Source organism: Hirundo rustica, chromosome 4 (genome assembly GCF_015227805.2).
Source record: "Hirundo rustica isolate bHirRus1 chromosome 4, bHirRus1.pri.v3, whole genome shotgun sequence".
NCBI classification, from domain to species: domain Eukaryota; kingdom Metazoa; phylum Chordata; class Aves; order Passeriformes; family Hirundinidae; genus Hirundo; species Hirundo rustica.
The window spans coordinates 48,085,041-48,106,014 of NC_053453.1; the positions used below are offsets into that span (position 1 = coordinate 48,085,041).

The window sequence follows — 20,974 nt, forward strand, 5'->3', positions numbered from 1 at the left end:
CCTCCTTTCTCTTCCAGGCCGCTCATCCAAACAGCTAAAATGCATCTTGGGAGGCAGCAATTTTTACACACTGCCTTAGGTAGGCCATATTAAGGATCTGTCTCCCAATTAAGCTGATACAAAAAGCCCACTAAACAGGCAGGCCCGTCATCTCTGCAAGAAATGCAAACTGTATTTGCAGTTGGTTTATTAGGAGGGGGTAAATCCAGTTCATCTCAGCTCTCTGGAATCTACCACCACTTCCACCTTACATTCACTGTCACAACTCTAGCTAGGCTGCAGGTAATAAAATAAACATGTAGAAGCCTGGGGCTGTGTGGGTTACTTAGATCACAAATCTACCACTATGTCCAAAACTGCACAAATGCTTTATGAGCAGTACAAAAGCACTGCCCCACACCTAAACATGCCTGCTGCCATCATTACTTGCTTTTTGTGGGCTGGGGACAGGTTAAGTGGAAACAGGGCAGGGAGTGTCTGGTTTCTCCTTCCAAACCAGGCTGCTCAAAGTGGCATTTGTTCTTACAACAGTGCTGGGTATCAGGAATTTCCCAGGGCCTAGACATGGCTGCAGAGCTCCATGCACAGCTGGATGACTGGGCATTGCAGCACTTGGCCAGGGAGGGAATCGCCAAGAATAGGGGTAGGGCTCTCTACCAAACCACTGATCTTTCCTTGTGACAACAGGTTGCAGTTAGGTTTTTCCTAAAGTGACTTCCCTCCTTGTTCCTTCAATAAAATGTTCAAAGGAGCACTAGGTTACAAGTCATGATTTTTACCACCACCCCAGCACGCAAGAAGCTGTTTCCCACAGGAGACTGAGGAGGGGGGAGAGAGAGGCATTCCCATATTCTGAAAACAGTAGCAGCAGTTTATTTACAGTTCTTCAGCCATTCCCTGCAGCAGCTGCACTAGGTCAATCCCAGTTCTCACCAAGCTTTAGGAGGTGTGTTTTTGGGTGACACGGAGATACAGATTGTAACAGGATGTGCCTCAGCCCTCTGACCTGAGCACCCTGAGAAGTGGTGCCATGAGGCAGAATGACAGAAGAGCAGGATTCTGGTGCAAGTAAAGAGAACTGTCCTTCAGCAGCAGTTGCTGGGATATCCCATTTCAGATCCAAGGGTAGAGGCAACCCAAAGCTGCCTCAATTCCTCAAAATCCTTTTACAAATGGAGTCGGTGGGCATCTCTCCTACCCTCTCCAGCACAGACACCTGAGGAACAGCTCAGCACAGCCTAGTATGGCCGAAACTTGCGCTGGGCTCGCATCAGTGCAATCCTCTGCTTGTCCTCCTCAAATTTCTTCCTCAGCTGGGCAATGTCTAAAATACAGAGAAAGAACAGGTCACACGAGAGCAGCAGAACTCCCTCTCCAGGGAGCTTCACTTCCATAACACTGCAGGGGCTCAGTTCCAACAGCCACAAACACACGCTTCCCAGAGCAGGTCCTTTTACGCCTCAGCTGAGTGCCAAGCTGGGTCTCCAGCCGTTTATCTCCAGCGGTGCTGCAGCTCCCTCTTAGGGTGGAAACAGCTACTTTACCCCTTCAATTGCTGCCTTTATACAGACTGAATAAGCACCGCTTGGAAAACCACAACCTACACACCCTCCCACAAAATATTCCCTTGCTAGGACAGGTGGTGGCAAGAGGCCATTCATATCCAGCCAGCCAACTGCTTACTGGCAGCTGAACGTAGCCTCTCCTGAAGGCAGAAGTATGCTCTTTGGCCCCCAAGTGTGAGACAAGAGACATGGGCAGGGTAGGAGGAGACCTGCATACTCACGCTCTCTCTTAGCCTCATGATGCTGCCAGGCATAGAAGTTGAGCAGCTCTTTGCGGGCCCTTTTCTGTTTCTCCTTCTCCAGCACACGCAGGTTGGCAGCCTCTGTCCGGGGCAGGCCAGGCTTCCGGCCCTTCCGGGTCACCTTCACCCAGCCCTCCTCATCCGGAACACCCTCCTCCTTGGCTGCTTTGGCTTCTTCCTGTAACGACAAGAGGGTGAGGCAGCCCAGTGCAGATGCACAGCTTAATGCACAGCTGCCCACAGCCTTCTCTTCAACACGGGCAAAGCTCCTGCTTCCACACAAGATTTAAAGGGAGGCATAGGATCAGGGCTGCAGGCATTCAACTCTCGGTCACAACACTGCAAGTCAGCCACAAACCAATTTATTTGTGGCTATCTACTGTAAACCCTAGAGAAAGTGTCAGGTGCTGCAGACCAAACTAGGATCTGACTGCCCACTAGCAACTGGGAGTAAAAATCCTCTGCCAAACAGAGGGACCCTCAGCCCTTTCCACTATGGCTGGAGCACTGAGAAATCTCTCTTCTTTCCCTCTGCCCCAAGAAAACTGCTTAGCTGCACTCCCTTCCTAGCCTGGCCTCACCTCTGCCATCTTTTTATCATAGGCTTGCATGTAGGCATCCACCTCAGCCTTCAGCTCCTTTGGATCCACGATGGAGGCTTCATAGCTGGCGATCCACTCTGAGACAGAAAGGCACAAGTCAGCAGTAGCTGCTGTTAGAAGCAGGCTAGTGTGGTGCTTTGGGGCAGCTCTAGAGTGAAACCTAGAGTGGGGGAAGGATACACTGCTCCAATTTGTGTTCGGCTTCCCGCCTGCCACAGCTCAAACCGACTTGGCTGCCAGCACAACCAATATACCATCGGAAGAGTTTGCAACTTGCCCAGGCAGAAGTGGGCTAGCCTTAAGCCCAAGGGGCACAACGTTCAGGGCTGTGCCTCTGTCAAGGGGTTATATGTGAAGTACTGTCAACTTGACAGACATCTGCTGTCTGTTGCGTAAGTCTGGTCTCCATTTTGAGGACAAGATGCAGACAGTATCTCTGAATGTATGCAATACTGAAAAATGTCAGGAAAAAGGACCCTTCCAAGTGTCCCAACTCTCCCACAGGGTCACTGGACCAGACTTCAACATCTGGTTCAATAAGATTGCTACCCAGTGAATAATAAAAGCACACAAAACACTGAACATCACCCAGCTCAGAACAAAATGGGACATGCAGGGCAGAATTCAGCAAACAGTGAGTATAGTTCTTCCCTGGCAATAGCTCACAGAAAAGATAGCTAGAGTTGACGTACTGCTAATGCCAGTTTTCACAGGGTGGCTCTCTGTTGATATTAGCAAGGGACCTTCCTGTGACAGAGCCTTCGCTGCCTGGACAGCTGCTGGTTTCCTGAACACCACGTATGCTACTTGAAATCCCTAAAAGAAAAAAAGCACCCATGTGAGTCAGATATGTCAGAGAAACTGGTGATGGAGCAAGGAACTGCAGTACAAATAACTTCAAAAAAATAAAACAAAAATCAAACCACAAGTGGCAGTAGGATAGCAAAAAAAAATGACAGCGTAAACGTAAGTAATCATGTCACCCAATGCCCCATATGATTTCCTACGCCTCATATTCTGAAGAGAACCATTCAATACTTGTGATCTTTTCCCACTAAATCATCAGTATTCCCCTCCCCCACCCAAGCTTTACCTTCAGAGTTTTGTGCTCGAAGAATTTGGACGTTAGTTTATCTTTTTTCTCTCCTGACCCTCGCTTGTCACATACGTCCACAGACAGCACGTGCCCACAGCGAGAGAACAGCCTAGACAGAGAGTCCTTAACACGGGAGAGTAAGAGAAAACACGCGGTACAGCAAAGCAGAAGCGATGCCTCCCTCAAACAGCCCGCAGAACTCTCCGGGCGGCTCCCCGGCCCCGGCCCAGCCCTCCGCCCGCAGCAGCCCCGCGACACGCCGGCCCGCGGGCCCCCCAGGCCCTGCCCTCGGATCCCAGCCGTCCCCACTCACCGGGCCGCAGTACGGGGGCACGTTGAGGACGAAGAGCGTGCGGCGAGGCGGGTGCGCGGTATCGGCCCCTTCCCGGACCTGGTGCTCCTTCACCAACAGGAAGTGGGGCGAGCGCTGCCGTTCCGCGAACTTCACCGCCAGAGCTGCGAGGGACGCACCACTCTGAGAGGTGGCTGTCGCCCCGGCTCTGCTCCCCGTGCTACCCCTCACCCGCACGCCCCGCTGGCGCCGCTCCCGGGGCCCCGCGCTGCCCCTCACCCGTGTATCCCGCCGGCGCCGCTCCCGCCACGCATCCCGCGGCGGCTGCCATCTTCCCTGCGCGCGCGGCGCAGGGAGTGCCGGGAGCTGTGGTTTCCCGGGAGCCGCGCGGCCCTGATAATGGCGGCGGGGGGACCCGCAGCGGGCCCGGGGCCGAGTTCATGATTTTGCAACAGTGTAAAACTCAGGCACTGTCCTTAATCTGAAACACGTAAGTAAATCTTAAAGAGATTTAGAAACAGTCAAAGGCAATTGTTGTTTTTAAAGACTCATTAATTAAAAAAACTCAAAACCCCTTTAGAAATGTACTTACAATGGAAGACGAGACCATTCCAAAAATACTGAAGCAAGACTACTGCAGGACAAAACATGACATGATATGGAGAGTTGATCCAACCAAATACCAACTTAATGAACATTATCAGAAGGTACATGCAAAAGCCATGAAAATATATGAAATTTGCACGTTGTGGCATCACTTCAGAGGTATTCCCATTTTTTAAATAAAAGAAACCCAAAACAAAAGAAGCATTGTTACAAGCAACCTACCACCTGTCCTGGCCAGCCATATAATATGTAAATTAATGCACATTAATTCAGAGTGCAAGCAAATAGTATTTCATATGCAAGTTCATAATTTCTACCAGCCCAGAAGAAAAACAAAAACAGAACAACAACAAAAACCCCAAACAACAAACAAACAAAACCCCAGCACAAAATTATAACCACGTTGCATGAGGATAAATGTAGACAGAAGTGGTAGGTTCGAAATCATGATTAGCATGACAATTGCAGGATGTCCAGGAGAAACTGGAGAGCCAAGGTGAACTAACTGAAAAGGACTGGGAATAACCTGATAAGAATGGGAATAAACAGTTACTCTTGTTTCAGAGCCCAACAGAAGAAGCCATGCAATGGTGCATTAAAGAGCTGACCAAGACCAGAATACGAATGTGCACCAAGACATTGCTGTAAAATAAGCCATGAGGCGGCGTTTGGACAACCACTTAATTCACTGATACGTAGCAAATAAGAATATGCTGCCATAGATCACAGAGCTATGGAACAGAGCAGGAAGTACTTCTTCCAAGGAAGTATGTCAATGCCATCATAAACTCTCAGATAACCTAAACATAATGCAGAGTTTACCAGTAAGTTAAAATGCATTTTGGTATTTGGCTTTTCAATCTGTTAATTTAAAAAATCCTTGAGTCTCCTTATTCTTTCAGAAGAGGCAAGAGATGCACTCACATATATTGTCTTCACAGTTATACAGCCTTCTGTCTAGCTAGTAATGACAGTATTCCACTTCTCCTAGAACAGGTACCCTGATTTCAGAGCTGTTTATGCTATGAAGTTATTTTTAAATGAGTAGGCTGTCAGTAACAAAGGCTGCTTTTTTTCCTGCAAAAAGAGAATTTTAATTACATGGACACAAATGGCTTCAATTTAGTAGCAAGAGTCAGCTGCTAATTTCTATGATCCAGATTAAAAGGTAGACGTGTAACAGTTCTCTCACCCATAAATTTTTCTTGCTCTTTATCACATTATCAGTTTCGAAATTTCTGTGTTCACCTAGAAAACACGATCGACTCAATACTGGAATACCACCGCTTATCTTTAGTTGCTTCACAGCATCTAAAAAGACTTAGAATACACTCTCTGTATAACAAATGTTTATTCAGAAACAGGTAATACATTATCTTCTTCAACCCCTAATGTTTCCTCCCCCTCCCTTTTTTTTTTTTTTAATTAAAACACAGGTATTTGGTGGGCAATCTAAAAAAGGAGAACAATAGCTGTCTTAGGTCCCCTCCCCTACAAACATCTGCTGTTCACATAAAGCACCCTACCAATCATGGTGTCACCGACCTTCAAACCAAAGAGAGTACTCCAGAAAAAACAAGTCCTGCCAAGTCCTTACTATTTCCATGGCTAAAAGCGATACAGTGAGATAGAAGAATGGTCTGCACAAGCTAGATAGAAGAAAGAGTTCAAGAAAGCAAAAGAAACGTGGGGTTGTCCAAGAAACAGAACTGGACTTACAGGAGCTACTCAGCAGAGCTGAACAGAATGGATTAGGTCAGTCTCCCAGCTAGTAGGATCACGTTCAAACCCCAACTAGATTCTGGAAGTTGGCCTCAGCGCTTGTCTCTTCCAATACAATCTGAACAAACACAAACGAGAGGAGCTATCGGAGCTTTCAACATCCCAGGCGCCAACGCGGCACAATGGGAAGTTCTGGCAGTGCCCCCTAGTGGCCTGTCATTCGCACTCGCTGCCCCACGCCATGTCCTTGCCACCCTGCACAGGACTCGACGCTCCTCTCCCGTGCTCCTTTCGACAGCACTAACTGCCCTCTGCTCCTAAACCTCTGCCTGAAGCCACACTGCAGCAATCATTCTCCAAATCCCGGCATGCCAGCAGCATAACCGCACAGCACCCAAACAACGCCTAAATAGCATCTCTCAAAGAAATGAGTTCTCAGACACAAGACTTTGTGGGGATTAGGATCTGAAAAGTGTCCCAGGTCCTTCCTTTTTACAGGAGACTGGCTGAGTTTAGAAGGCAAGAAAGAAACTCATGCCCATGCATCAGCCAGAGGAGGCAATATAGTCTAATGGGAGTCAAACAGCTGAGTTTCTTCTAGCTCTGAACACAACTGGTTCTTAATCTTTCAGTCCAGAAAGAGGAGAGGAACTGAGCCTGACCTTCCAGAGCAAATATATTCATTGTACAAATGCCAGAACAACCCTCCAGCACTACCAGAGATGAAACAACCCTGCCCATAACACAATGGCTGGTGCACTTGTGCATACATCCTTTCTGCCTGATGTCTCCACTGGCACACACTGCGCGGGCAACTCAGCTTTTCCCACTTCTTCTCAGCGTCCCAGCTGCTGAGCAGGAAAGCGTCCAAAAGCCAGAAGGAAGAGTTATGCCAGCAAATGCCAACAAGTCCTTTCGGGATGGAGCCCAACCTGCCTTTGTACCCAGCACAGCAACTTCAGAAACAATGTGGCGCTCCTGCCTGTGTACAATCAAGGTGATGCATCTTTTAGTCAAAAGTTAGTCAGAAGAAATGAGAAGGAGATCACTCCTTCTCTCAAGGTCTATGTGCACTTTTAATGGCCACTAGGGGCTTCAGAGTAAAGGTTGGAGTTACACGGTATAAGCTTGGTAATACATTACTGGCAGAAGGGGGAGGTTATTCTCTTGGGAAAAAAAAAATCATGGAAGAAAACTCCAACTATGAAAACAGAAAGTACACACACAAGAGAAAACACTATTGTACAGTAAGGTAGAGATCATAGAAAACAAAAAATTTCAGGACAGGCGTATGCAAATAACATCTGCACTCCTGCACTTTCCTCATCCCCCAACTTATGAGAGTTTTCCAGTCCACTGCTTGCTCCTCCCTCTCAGAGCTTAATTTTGAATTCTGTGGGCTGCACAGAGGCAGAGACCCCTGAGGACTTGAAGAGTGCCTTCAAGATAGTTTCAGGGTCCACTTCAGCTGCGGAATTTGAGGAGGCGCTTGCACTTGACCGGCATGGTTCCCCTTCCTTCTTCACTGAAGGGGTATCACTCAATCGGCTGGAGGATTAAAAAAGAAAATTAAAAAGGCATTATTTAACCTCTCTTTATGATAAATACATTTTTACACTGTGTTGCATTTAATGTTATCTGTGCTTCCCCCTTACCAATATCAGAGATAAAGGTTTTAAATACACTTTTCTCACAAGAAAACATCGTCATCTCAGACTATTTTTGACCCTCGGGGCTGCGAACACTATATAGTGAAGTTACATTGCACTCCACTTGACATATTGTGCCACAGAAGGGGAGAGAAAGAAAATTCATGGTAGAACAATTCTCAAAATAGAACCTGCCAAAGTGTTTGGACCTTCTCCCCAATGAAGGACACTTACAGCAATATAGGCTGGTCTGAGGTGATGACATTCCCATTCATATGAAGATTGCATTTCATTGGTTGACCTAAATAAAAACAAAATAGAAAATTTATTCTATCAGAACTAGGGTAAGGCAAGATCCTTGAAACATCACACAACAGTGCAAGCAATAAGAGTTCGACATGCTCGGAAAACATGAGAAAGAACAGCTTTTGTTACAGAATCAGAGCAACAGAAGAGCCACTGAAACACTCAGTACAGTGTCAAGGATCATACTAATTAACAAGTTACATAAAACTATGAAGTCCTTAGCGGCTATACAAGAGAATCTCCCATTCTTAGCTGCCTGCTCCTCATCTTACACCCATAACATGTCACTCATTTCCAGCTAAAAATTAAGATTTCAACAATAATTTCAGTTTAACATGGTTAAAAAATAAAATTGCATTATTCAAAGTTTATGGAGAATCTGATACTAACTGTTTTACAGTTCAATTCAAAATGTCACTGAGTACACCCAGAAACGACTGCAAATAATAGTTTTACTTCTACTTTGAAAGCAGCTCTGTAAGCAGCTGAAGCCTTCCTAAGGACTTTCCAGCTCTTGGCAGCAAATTAGAAATACAAGAAATTTCATTTGAAAGTTAGACCAGACTCATCAGGAGACTCATCAGGACCCTGTCTGCAGCTCTACACCTTCATTTTCTAGGAAAATGTGTGCAGGTTTTTTTAATGTATTTAAATTAACTGTACATATATTCAGCCAGTTACACAGCAATTATTACCTTATCTAGCTCTTGAACTGATTTTCTGGTATTTCTCTCTTGCTAGCATATAAGCATCTAAGATGCTTTTAAACCTTCCACGCAGGTGGAAAAGTCATTCTTGATTTATTTATCCTACGTGCAATTCTGGCACCAAACTTACCATCTAAGCACCTGTTGTTGTATTTCTTATATGCCGTGATAGCATCTTCTTTCTTTACAAACACGACCTCAGCCACTCCAGGGTGCACCAGCCGGGCTCGCTTCAGAGCACCACACACACAGAATAACTCCTGAGGGGAGAGAGTCAGTCATGACAATGGTGACATCAAAAGCACTGCATGAGAAGGGTTTACTTGCTTCATCACACCACCTGTCCTGCTTATTAAATACCTGACAGGATCTGGACACTTTTCTCACTGTGTTTGTTATGGTAGAAGTACTTGGCACTAGTAAGAGACTTCACAAGCAAGGAAGCTCAGGGCCAGTACCCAGTCATGTCTTTGACACAGGAAGACCAGATTCATTCGTAGCCCGGTGAGAATGGAAGCCCCTACATAATTTGGATGGGGGCATAATTTTGGGTAGAAGAATCATTTGGCATGAACTCTTCTAAGTGATGTCAGGTATCTCAAAATAATCCATGGGATTTTGTCCCATGTTCTTAAGCACAAGTTTTTTAAAAAAACATAAACAAACCCCAAACAATCAGTTTTGGCATGGACAGAAAACCCACATCACACCCCTCTTCATTGCATTCACCATAGATCAAGTGATCTATCAAAAGATGTAGGGTAAGGAAAGGAAGTGTCACTCATGCACAGTCTGGCAGTAAGCAACACTCACAACAATATCTTCTTCTGTGACTCGAGGATGCAGATTATTTACGGTCATCTTTGTGCCTTCCAAAGGACTGAACGCTAGCTGCCAACACAAACAAATGCATCACATGAAAAAGGTCAGAAACACGGCACACAATACAGCACAGCAGAGAAAGCAACAAAAAGTCACTAAAGGTATGTCTGGGGATGTCTGTAGACACACACAGAGGAGAAGACTACAGCTAGTAATGGGAAATATCAATGTTTACTAAAGCCCAGCTCATCTGATGGCAAAAAGGAGCTCCTTTTCCATGCTAGTTTCTCTCTGAAGTAACTTCTCACTCTTATTCCCAAGAATAACACTAACTCAATCTGCATACACAGTACTCTGGTCATGCCTACACTTTTAACTGCCTCGTCTCCATTGTATTCTACACCAGCCAGCAAACTCCAAAATACAGCTCCAGCCTCTCAAGAGCATGCTGAAGTCAACACACCTAGAAAAACTTGGTGGGTTACTTGTACCCAACATCAGGCAGTTTGGCAAAGCAGTTCCAGGCAGGCTGTCCACAAACTGCCTGGGAGGTCTCATGTGTACATGAGAATGTGTACATTTGGAAGAACTCTTTTTTCCTCCTTGCTAGCCAGAGTGGACATACAACATACAATATATCAAAGAGTGTTAGAACACTACTTCTTAGGGACATGAAAGCCACCAAGGACTGTTCAAACAACAAATGCTGCCTCCCTATAATATGGATTCCTCTAGGACCATGAGCAGGGAAAGGATATTTAGACAGGTTTTAAATTCTTGGGATATGGACTGAAGTTATCAGAATAACCGTGATGATGTCCCAGAACTAATGGTGAAAGGCAGAAATGAGCTGCTCACATATCCAATGAACAGCAAGTTTCAGATGTTTCCGAGACTTCTATAAAGAGCATTTTCCCCTTCCCTGAGCTCACCTCAACAGGTGCTGGCTCTTTTGGAGGCTCCTCCTTTGTCACTAAGGTCCGGGACATGTTTGCCAAGGCCTTTGTCCTCATAGGAGGGAGAGGTTCAGGTGGAGCTGTGTATGAATCATTCTGAACCACTTTAGTCAGGGGAACAGTCTTGGACAGAGAGAATTTATTGCTGCTCAGACCAGTCTACAGAAAGAAAAAAGAAAGTATCTCAGAGCTGCAGCCTACAAAAGCCGACAATCACTTTTCTTCAAGCACCACCACCAGAGTATTACTAGTATGCACTAAGAACTGCATGTCCTTCCCCATGTCAAAACCACTATAGTGCTAGATACTTTCAAAAGACTCTGAGAAAAAAAAAAAATCAGTGAAAGTTTCTGGGCATAAATACAAAAAGGTATGCTTATCCAGAAAGAGCACTTCCCTCATAAGCACTTTTTGGTTTCACACTTTGCTTAAATTAACTTTAACAATGTGATCTGAATTTGAAAAGCTCTTTTCATCCAAAGATTTTCAAATACTTTTAGAAGTGTTCACAAAGATTGCTCATTAACAGTAAGACTGAGAAAACCCCAGAACAAAAAGCAGTAATTCCTCAGAATCACCAAGCTAGGGCACACAAAAACATGGAATGTAGGCTGAAATACCCGAGTTTAAAGCCAGACTAAAACTTGCACTTGGAAGCTGCCGTGAACACTGGAAAAAACAAATTTAATCCTGAAAAAAGCCCTCAAGAAACCCTCATAAGATTATTTGAGAATCACAGACAGCCAGAAGCTCTATTCTGAATACCTACCTGTGGAAATAAATTCCTGGGGTAATCGATGCACTACAGGGCCTGCATGATGGTAAAACCACATGAATTTGCCTTTCCGAAACCAGAAAATATCTTAGCCCAAACCTATGTCCACCTCCCATGTCTGAAACAGAGCTAACTTCAAAGACACATTAGGATGGCAAAGGCCTTATTCAGCTAAGCACTGAATATTCAAGAATGACAACTGCACAACCTCTCTGGGTCCCTGTGCCAGATGCTGATCAATACTGTGAGAATTTCACCAACTAGAAATTCTTTTGCTGCAGCACGTTTATTGTTTTGTCTTCTCCATGGTCACTCCTGAAAAGGACCTGGGTTTTGCCTTTTCCAGACAGTGAGAGTGGCCAGATATCGCTACAACCTTCTCAGCCTTGAGACACTGCTCTCTCACCCTCTCCTCCCGCATAATATGGTGCAGGCCTCTGACCACCCTGTTTACTGGTTCCAGTCATGTATCGCAGAGCCCCAAGATACGCAAAGAACTCCGGATGTATCCTCAAAATGTCAAACAGGAATAATTATCTTCCTTGATTTGCTGGCTGTGATTTCACTACATCTACAGTAGGCCTTTGTTGCTGGAAGGATGCACTACTCACTCAATCTTAGCAGATCACACAGTAGGAACCCCAGGCTCCTTCCCACAAAGCTGCTTTCTAGCCAGTCAGCTCTCAGTTTAAGCTGCAGAGGGCCATCTCATGCCAAAAGCAGGACCTTACATTTGTCTGTACTGAAATTCCATCTTCTCCAGAGCAACAGTCCTCCCCAGCAAGATGCCTACTAAAATTTTTGCACAGCAAGAGATTTCCTGCTCTGATGCTCAGTCTTCAAGAAGCAGCAGAAAGCTTCCCTTGCTGGTTTACTCAAACAGTAACAAGACAGATTCAATGCACTTCCTCAACAAGAAGAAAGCCAAGAGCCAGGATGCAGCAACCTGCCGGCAGCAGGGCAGAAAGCACATATTCTGGCTGCTAAGAGCCCATAAAACCAGTTACCCTAAAAGAACTCTGTTCCAAAAATAACATTAGAAGCATCGGCGCAAAGGAAGTGTGGGGTGAAGAGGGAGTAATTGAGGAGGAAACATCACTTACAGGCTTCAAAAGAACATAAGCCCTGCAAAGACACAGCCTATCTGTCCATGCGATGTGAGCATGGCATGGTGGGGACTGTTCAGATAATCTCTTACCGAGTTGTGAAGGAAACTGTTTGTGGTGGTGATTTTCATCTGTTTGCTAGGAAGGGGAGAGACACTTTCATCATCATCTTCCATGTCATACAGACCCTGAAGTGAAGAAGGTAATAATTTACACAGGTAGGTAGATTTCATTGAGACATTTCAAAAATAGGTAGTTTTCTCCTGCCTTCAACCATCTTCAATTAATGAACGTGATTACACTGGATTTTAGTTTCAAGTCCACGTCAAAACATCAGCATAAAAATTATCAGACTTTCTCACCAAAAACACCACAGTAAAGCTGCTTCCCTAGATATACTGAAATCACATACAGATTCCTCTACTCCTGGGACCTCACTAGGACTACTGAAGCTACATTAAATGGAATAAAGCCTCAGCATCTTTTTAGCACACTCCTACCTTACAGTTGAAGCCTATGCATGTGATTTTTAAATTATTTTGGGGGGGGGTGTGGTGGGGTTTTTTTGTTTGTGGATTTTGGTTTTTTTTTAATTAATTAAACAAATGCCTGCTGAATACACCTAAACTGAACATTCCTCTTGAATGGTCTGCTTTCCTTAGAACAGAACATATACATCTGGCCCCGGAAAACACTGCACTAAGAGCTTTACTGAATGAATAATTAATTTTCCAGTTCACCTTAACACTCATAGCCTTGCCTTAAAATACTGAGGTGAACTCCTACACAAGCATTTTTCCTTGACTCTAAGTAACGTTAAGAAAAAGTCTAGACACATATAGCAGTGCCCAGAATGTAAGAAATCACAACTGCAAACAGCTTCCCATTGATTCAGTAAAAAGGTAAAGAAAAATTGAGGGATTAGCAATGACAGCTTGCAAAAATCAGTGCAAGATTCTGGTTTACAAACAGAGAAGTTGTTCCAGTGATACTATGAAGGGAAAAAAACCCCAAAAAGACAGAGAACAGAAGAGAATTGTGCAGAAAATAAGAGCTGTGAAAAACACTAGGCATCAGGACAATGGACTTGAGTTTGAGACAAAATGGAACGGATTCCATGTTTACAGTGATGAGGTCAGAGTAATGAAGACACTTCCTGTAAATGATAGCATCTGGGATAGGAGAGGGTAGCAGGCCAGCATAAAGGTAACACATAAAAATAGCTAAAGTTACTATAATCATGGCAAAAAAGGCACTTGACATGATACTGTGAATATCAGTTTTCCAGTATTTCATGCAATACTTTATGTGTATACACATGAAATAACTTAAGTAATAAAAACATGCCATTTTTTTTTGGAAAGCACCCAAAGTAGTAAGGTGGCTGAATGGCTGGCGGCTGCAACAAAGGCCCTTAAAACTGATCCCAGAAAGACAATACTTCAGGGTCCTTCTCAAAATCTGCTTGATAAGGGCTATGGGAACTTTGGAAGTACATCAGAATACTAATTAACATAATTCCCTATCAGGATTCCAGCAGTGGTCCACATCTGGGATTTCACAGGAAGGTTAAATCCTCTCCCACCTCACTGCAGCACATTTGACCATGGACCATGACATCCACTCTCTGAAGAGGCTGTCAGCATGATGAATCAAAACAACAACAACTTGTTCTGATGTGGTGTCACTAAGAAATGCATAGAAAAATCTCAGAGCTAGATGTCAGCCTCTAGGGGAAAAAAATACCAGTAGCACACACAGATAAAACTCGGAATATCTACTTCTCATTCAGATAATACAGTAGGAATCAAGATAAATTATACTAAATGAAAACCTCAATTACATGAAGCTATCTTAATTCCGCAAGACATGGAAGCTAAGCTGATGGAGAACTTTCAAACAGTTTTCTTTCCTACTTAAAGTTTTCCTTGCACCTGCCAATGTTTATGAACAGATTTTCTTCCCTGCCAAAGGTAACAAACAAAGTACAGAGCAGGTACACACCTGTTTATGTGTATGATTGTTCATCACATTGATCCTCATTCCTGCTGGATGAGAGTGTCCAGGAACTGGAGCGTTCTGCTACAGTTAGAGATAAAGAACCAAAGCATTAAGCACTACAGTTCATCAGATCCTCATTTCAGAAAAATCAAGGCTTTAGTTGAATACCCTGAGATCATCTAAACGTAACTCACCTTCCTGCTTTGAAATATATTACCACAATGTGCTCTTAGGTAACACCTGTATTTCCCGTGATATGCTCACTATGAGATAGCTTCACTTAAAGTCTAAGACCACATGAAGAAATGGATTCACATTACTTAGGGTTTAGTCTGAGATTATTGGGAAGGGAAGTTAACTTCAGTCCTGTCAGGACCGACTAGATCTACGTTTCTGCCAATATAAAACCATGAACAGGGTAAGTCAGAAAGTATCTCTTCTTCCATGCTACAAGTAACTAAACATATATATCTCCATCAAATAAAAGGAGTATAATACTGCCCCCTTAGCACTAAAGCTGGAATAAACTGTAGTGGAATAGAATCATGCACAGGGTAGTGTAGCTACCCCTTCTGCAGCCCATTTTACCATGAAACAGGGAAACCACCACAGAAGTAGCTAGGGAATGTAGCTGTAGTAATTGATAACTGAAATCATGCAACAACAGCCTTAAAAATGCCCTTGTTTTTTTAAAAAAGTTTGAAGCTGTCCATTAAAGAATAGATATTCTTACAGAAATAGTCCACACAGGTAACAAAATCTTCAGATTTGCATTTTCTCTAGACTGCAACTTATACCATATCACCTCATGTTTCAATTTGCTAATCCACTGGAAACAAGGATACCCATGCCACAGAAACAGTAGCAGATTTAAGGTCATTTTTGGTTTCAAAGACTTTTCTTTGCTTTATGAGAAACAAGACCTCAGGACAGCACATGCGTACATGTACAGCTGTGCACTGTACCTTGGGTCAAGATACATTCGTTTGATTCCACTTCCATGTTCACAAAGATAGGAGGGTCAGAGGCAATTTGGAATCTCTGTACAAATATTTTAAAAAACTTTTAGATAATTGCTCATGTCCAAGGTTCTGTCTACAGTCTGAATCACCATTATATACTATATATAAATATATGTTTCCTTAAAATACTGTTGGACAAACCAAGTCACAAAAAAGCTCCAAAACATCAGGTCAAGACAAACAGCTACTGCACCAAGTCTCTGGAAACTATTTTAACTCCTAGGAACTTTGTAGAAAATGTTCAATTCCTCATGGCTGATGCTGGTGATGTGGCTTAGAAGGACAGCAAGAGTACTAATCATCCCCCTAATTATGGACTGCTGAACAGACTGCTCTACTGCTCTGTGATTAGCACTTCTTACTGCCTCAAGAGTCCTTTCTCTTTCTTAATCAGCCTGGCAGTAAACCTGCAGAGTAGTGGGAAACTTCCTAGGCTAATCTGCAGAAGAATTTTTTTGATGCTTTTCAGCAAAACCCATAGCTGAACAGAAAGCAGACTCATCTAGGCTTTCAAACTGATGACAATAGGAGAACACCGGGTACGTGTAAGCACACTGCTCATTTTTGGGAGGATGAAAAGGGAAGACGTAGGCTAGGAACTTCAGTTACATGCTTGTAGTGGTAAGGAGCAAAACCACTCAAACAACAACCCCAACAGTCTGGAAACTTCTGTTCTGATTCTACCCACTGTACTTAACAGACACAGTTCAACGACAGTTGTTTCTCAGAGAAGCTAAGAATCAAGTTGCTGAGCACAAGGCAAAGTGAAATCAGAAAACTGGCCCAGGAAATTAGCAGGTCAGGGTGATCAACTGATTATAATACAATTGAAATAAATCTTGAGCATCAGCAGGAATGCTTCATGTGATCAGGCAACTCCCTGGAAACCAGGGCATTCCTGAAAACCAGACAAGTATAAAAAGAAAAAACTGAAGAATGGCTCATTGAATCTTAAATTTTCTTAGATATAAACACACCTGCATATTCTAAACTGTTATCCCACCATTAGGATAAGCCAGTCATCTATACAGGACAATCCACCGCATCAGACTTGCAAAGTGGGAAAATATACTACCAGAATGACAAAAAAAAAATCTGCATAATTTTGTTTGCATTCAGGTAAGAAAGGGACTACTTTACTATTCAAGATATCTCCTTTAATGCTTACAGGAGCTCTGCCTTTTTGGGCCAAAATGAAAATGAAAAGTTAGATGAAAGGTGTGATTCTACAAAAAGTCCCAAGTAGCTGCAAGGACACACAAAAGGATCAGAATCCTACCCTACAGGCTGGAATGAACTGTATCATTGTTGCTTCTGTTGTAACTATATGAACATATTAATGCATTACCATGTCTACTGATCTGCTGTAGAGTAACTGAGGGGCTCAGAGGTGACTCGCTTTACCTACTTGGATAGTTTTGGTGATTTTCATGGCTGGATTTACCGTCCCCATAGCTGGGCTGATAGCAGCTGGAGTGCTCCTTTTTAAGCTGATCTTCTCTCTGGCATCCACCACTTTGGTCACCTTTTCAGCAGCAACACTTTGCTGCTTACGGGAATTCAACATCTCTCGAGCATCCTGCACCTTCCCTTTGATTTTGAACCGAGCGTCCTTTTGAACCAGTTTTTCTCGGGCATCTTTAACCCCCAGTTTGTGCCGGGCATCAGTGAGTCCTATCTTTTGTCGGGCATCAAATGTCCGCTGGAAGCTCACAGCTGGTGATGATCTATTCAGAAGATTTTGCTGGATCCCAATGCGAGATCTTACACCCCCAAACACCGGCCTTGTGTTAAGTCTGTGAGGAAAAAAAAAAAAAGAAAAAAGAAAAAAGTTTTGGGCTTTGTAAGATGTGATACAGTGTTAAAAGTAATTGTGTTTCTGCAAACAGAAGTTCATTATTACTGTGCAGAAATCCACTCCAGCTGGATGTCTAAATACATCAGTAGAGCTCCTAAACTGTTTTATGCTGGATTTTACTTTCTACATAAACAGCTAAGGAAGTGATTTCCAAAATCCGTCCTTAAGGTCACATTTACAAACTACAGGGTCTGACTTCAGCTGTGCTAAGTACACAGTAAATTAAACAAAATTCAACAACTCAGGTACTTTGGGCAAATTTTTGAAGACAAAGAGGAACAGGAACAGACTTTCAATATTTAGGACTGAACAGGTCCGCTAAAGCATCTTCTGTAATACAATAAAGCATCCTGATACGAAGGAAGCATGGAACTACATGATTTCAAGAATTTTGGACAGCAAGTTCAGATTTGTGGGAGCGCAGCAACTTCAATTTTATGATGTACAAGCACCAGTAACAATCTCAGTTCAAAGTCACCAGCTTCAAGGTTGATTAGCTTCAAGTAAAATAATCAGTCGTCAGTCAAATTACTTTTTAATATGACTACCTCTTCTTTAATCTACTAAAAGAACTACTGCACTTCATGGCCTTAATTTTTTAAGCACATCATTATCACAATACTGAGCACAGAAAGACAACAGCCCACAAAAATAATAGCATTTTTACTTGTAGACAACTATTCTTAAAAAGCAGCACAATACAAGGTGAAAGCTAGAACTATCTTCTTATTAGAGGTCTGATACACTTTTTCAAAATCTGCCCTAAGAATAAAACTAGTTTATCTAATTTTTTAATGGACTTCCTCTGATAAGTATTTTTAAAGTTGTTTTTTTTTTAATTATTATTGGGTTTCTTTGTTTAAAAAAAAAAAAAAAAAAGAAAAAGACAAAGGAGAAAGGGAGAGAAAAAATATTCTTGCTGTTGACTTTTTAGAAGTCAGACTAGAGGGCTATAATGCTCATCTGCTTTCAGAAATGCATTGTCCAGTATTATAAAGTCTAAAAGTAGACACCTAGAATTTGTTGTAATACTCAAAAGGTTAGTATCACATTATCAAATGATTATGCTATTTCAATTCTTCATACACCTTTTTATCAGTATTCCTTGATCTAACTCCACAACCTTCACATTATTTACACTCATGTATTCTCAGTGGAGAGATCCTTTAAAAAAATCCCAACCAACTAACCAAACCACCAACCAAGAGATGAAAGACTTAACCTCTGCTTCTGTCTCTTTCATTCTTGTGTCCAGACATCTGCAAAGCGGGACTAGAGTCCCATTTTATTACCTATTTCAGGGTCCTATGGCTGCTCTCTTACACAGCCAAAGCAAACCAGCTAGGAGAAAAAGGACAATTATTAAGACAATCTATGAAAATGTACCCGGAATACAGAAGAGTAACAGTACCCATAAAGCAACAGACACAGAGCAAGACTTTTCTTGCAATTTTAAAAAGCATTTATTTAGCCATGTTGAAAGCATTCAGCTGGAGCACTACAAAGGGCTGGATGAGTGGTTCATGAGAGAAGTCAAAGTAAAACCAGAAATGTGTGTATCAACATTTAAACTAGAATTAGTTAAGACTTTTGATGACAAAACCCAATGAAATAGGTTAAGAAGTTGTACTGAAGATTACAGCATTTCTGAAGAGTTGTTTTTACCCTAATAAGCAACCCTCTTCCACAGATAATTGCTTACCTTACAAGAACATTACCTGCTTAGGCATTTGTGCCACAGCACCTGAAATAAAAGCGGATCTCAAATATCTAATTCACTTTCCAAGATTCCAAGCTCTGGCTTGAATATATTATGGATTAGTACATTTCACAGGTGAAATTCTTTCTATATTTCATCTAGACTACTGAACAGCATGAATATAATGATTTAAATTTATTCAGTTTATCCAGCCATCACAAAGCCAAGTTTGCTACCTCAGGAATTTAGAAAGTGAGCTAAACATGACATACAAGAGGAGCACAGGGCACAATTCTGACAGTGCTGCAGAGGGATTATTGTTCAGAAAAAAAAAAAAAAAAGGCAGAAAGAATTCCTGAAACAAATGAGAGTTAAGGAGAGATTTGAAAAGGGATAAAGGAGGTACTTGGGGCATAGTAGGCAGCCTAAGACTCTTCCAAATATGCAGGATAACTTGAATGAAAGCACAAAGCCAAGGCTTTGTCTAGACTAGGATTTAAATATGTTTGAATGTTTTGGTTGTATATGTTAGCAGGAAACTTTCAGAATATTACTCTAGATATGTAAGTGTATATACATTCAGAGTCAAACACAAGACCAATACTTTTTAAAAAGACAAAAAAAAAAACCCCCAAAACAAACAACCACCAGACAAAACCCAACCAAATAAAAAACAACAAAACAAGAGCACAGTGAGCTAACAGAGATGGGGGACAAGGTCTTCAGAAGCATTAAGAGAGTAAGGCAAAAGGGAAAATGAAAAGCTACCGAAAGAGAATCCAGGTAAGAACTGCCAACTGTGGCAGTATATGGCCCAGCCTACACTGGAAACATCTGCCACGCAAAAAAAAATAATAATCTGACCTTGCAGCTCTGATCTGCAACATGCTCCACGTTCTCTCAAGTACTTCAAACAATCTGTCAGAGCACCACTAGCTACGCTAGAGCGGAAACACCTTCCGAGGCCCGGGCAGCGATGCGGCCGAAGCGCCGGCAGCCTCGCCCGCGGGTGCCCGGCGGACCCGGTCGGTTACGGGTCTCCGAGCACCACCAGCCCTCCCACGGCTCTCCCACAATGCACCGGGCAGCTCCCGGGAGCGCGGGGGCACCGGGCACTCCAGGCCACTGCCTGGATAACAACAGCAGCCCGGATACCGACGGGGTTCAGAGACGCTGACCCCGTTACAGGGGTAGCGCTGGGTTAACTGGCGCGGTCAAACACGAGGCAGCGGAGACAGGGCAAATCGGAGGATTCAGTTAGCCAAGAGACGGCGCCACGAATCCCCAAAGGAGATGGGACTGGCCGGTGAGCGTTCCGGCCCCAGGCAAAGGGGCCGAAATGGGGACCCGACCCCCGCCGCGGCCCTGAGTGACGGCCGTCACCGCCAATCGCATCGCAGCGCGGCCCCGTAGGCCTGCGGTTCAGCCAATGGGAATGTGAGGGCGGGAGAAGGCCGGGCCTGCCAAGGCAGCTGCGGCCCGCAGCCCCCGGTGCGGAACCACCCGCAGGGACACACGAAGAACGGCTGAGGGCCGCCGGGCCCGAGGCGCTGCGTCGCTGTACCAACTGCTCACCTTCCCTTCACGGTCACACCGCGTTTCCGTATGAGCTCGTCCAGAGACAGGTCCGCCATCTTGCCGCGGCCCCAACGCTGAGACGCAGCGAGCGACTCCCGGAGATGACACAGTACGACTTCCCTTTCTCGCCCCGCCCCCAGAAGTACGGCGGGCCTCACCCCTGGCTCCGCCCACTGCGACGGACGCCCCACAACTCCCCGCGGCCGCCGGACCCCTCATTTGCATACGGCGCGGCACGTCGCGGGGTGGTTCGACCCGCTGCAGCGGTTCCGCGGCATGGAAGGGGGCAAGGATCGTCTGCAGTGCTGAGGACACTGCAGGCCAGCTAGAAGGGGTGTCAGACGGCGTGGGGCATTCCTCGCCCTGACCT

At 44.0% G+C, this 20,974-nt stretch overlaps 2 protein-coding genes across 3 annotated transcripts; both read right to left on the reverse strand.

The window, feature by feature from the left end:
• Positions 1-850: 850 nt before the first annotated feature.
• RRP7A (ribosomal RNA processing 7 homolog A) lies at positions 851-4,168 on the reverse strand. The gene is made up of 7 exons (XM_040061622.1): positions 4,077-4,168; positions 3,819-3,961; positions 3,503-3,628; positions 3,102-3,225; positions 2,389-2,486; positions 1,787-1,985; positions 851-1,324 (listed from the first exon to the last, which is right to left on the reverse strand). Exons 1-7 carry the CDS (start codon positions 4,126-4,128, stop codon positions 1,239-1,241), a joined length of 828 nt encoding a protein of 275 aa, XP_039917556.1. The 5' UTR covers positions 4,129-4,168; the 3' UTR covers positions 851-1,238.
• Positions 4,169-5,735: 1,567 nt separating this feature from the next.
• On the reverse strand, positions 5,736-20,758 carry POLDIP3 (DNA polymerase delta interacting protein 3). 2 transcript variants are annotated; one of them, XM_040062037.1, is made up of 9 exons: positions 20,602-20,758; positions 16,878-17,265; positions 14,451-14,525; positions 12,539-12,634; positions 10,542-10,724; positions 9,601-9,678; positions 8,918-9,047; positions 8,009-8,075; positions 5,736-7,673 (listed from the first exon to the last, which is right to left on the reverse strand). In XM_040062037.1, exons 1-9 carry the CDS (start codon positions 20,658-20,660, stop codon positions 7,499-7,501), a joined length of 1,251 nt encoding a protein of 416 aa, XP_039917971.1. In that variant the 5' UTR covers positions 20,661-20,758; the 3' UTR covers positions 5,736-7,498. The 2 variants fall into 2 exon arrangements, with proteins under 2 accessions (XP_039917971.1, XP_039917970.1); XM_040062036.1 differs by having other exon boundaries at positions 14,451-14,528.
• Positions 20,759-20,974: the final 216 nt, after the last annotated feature.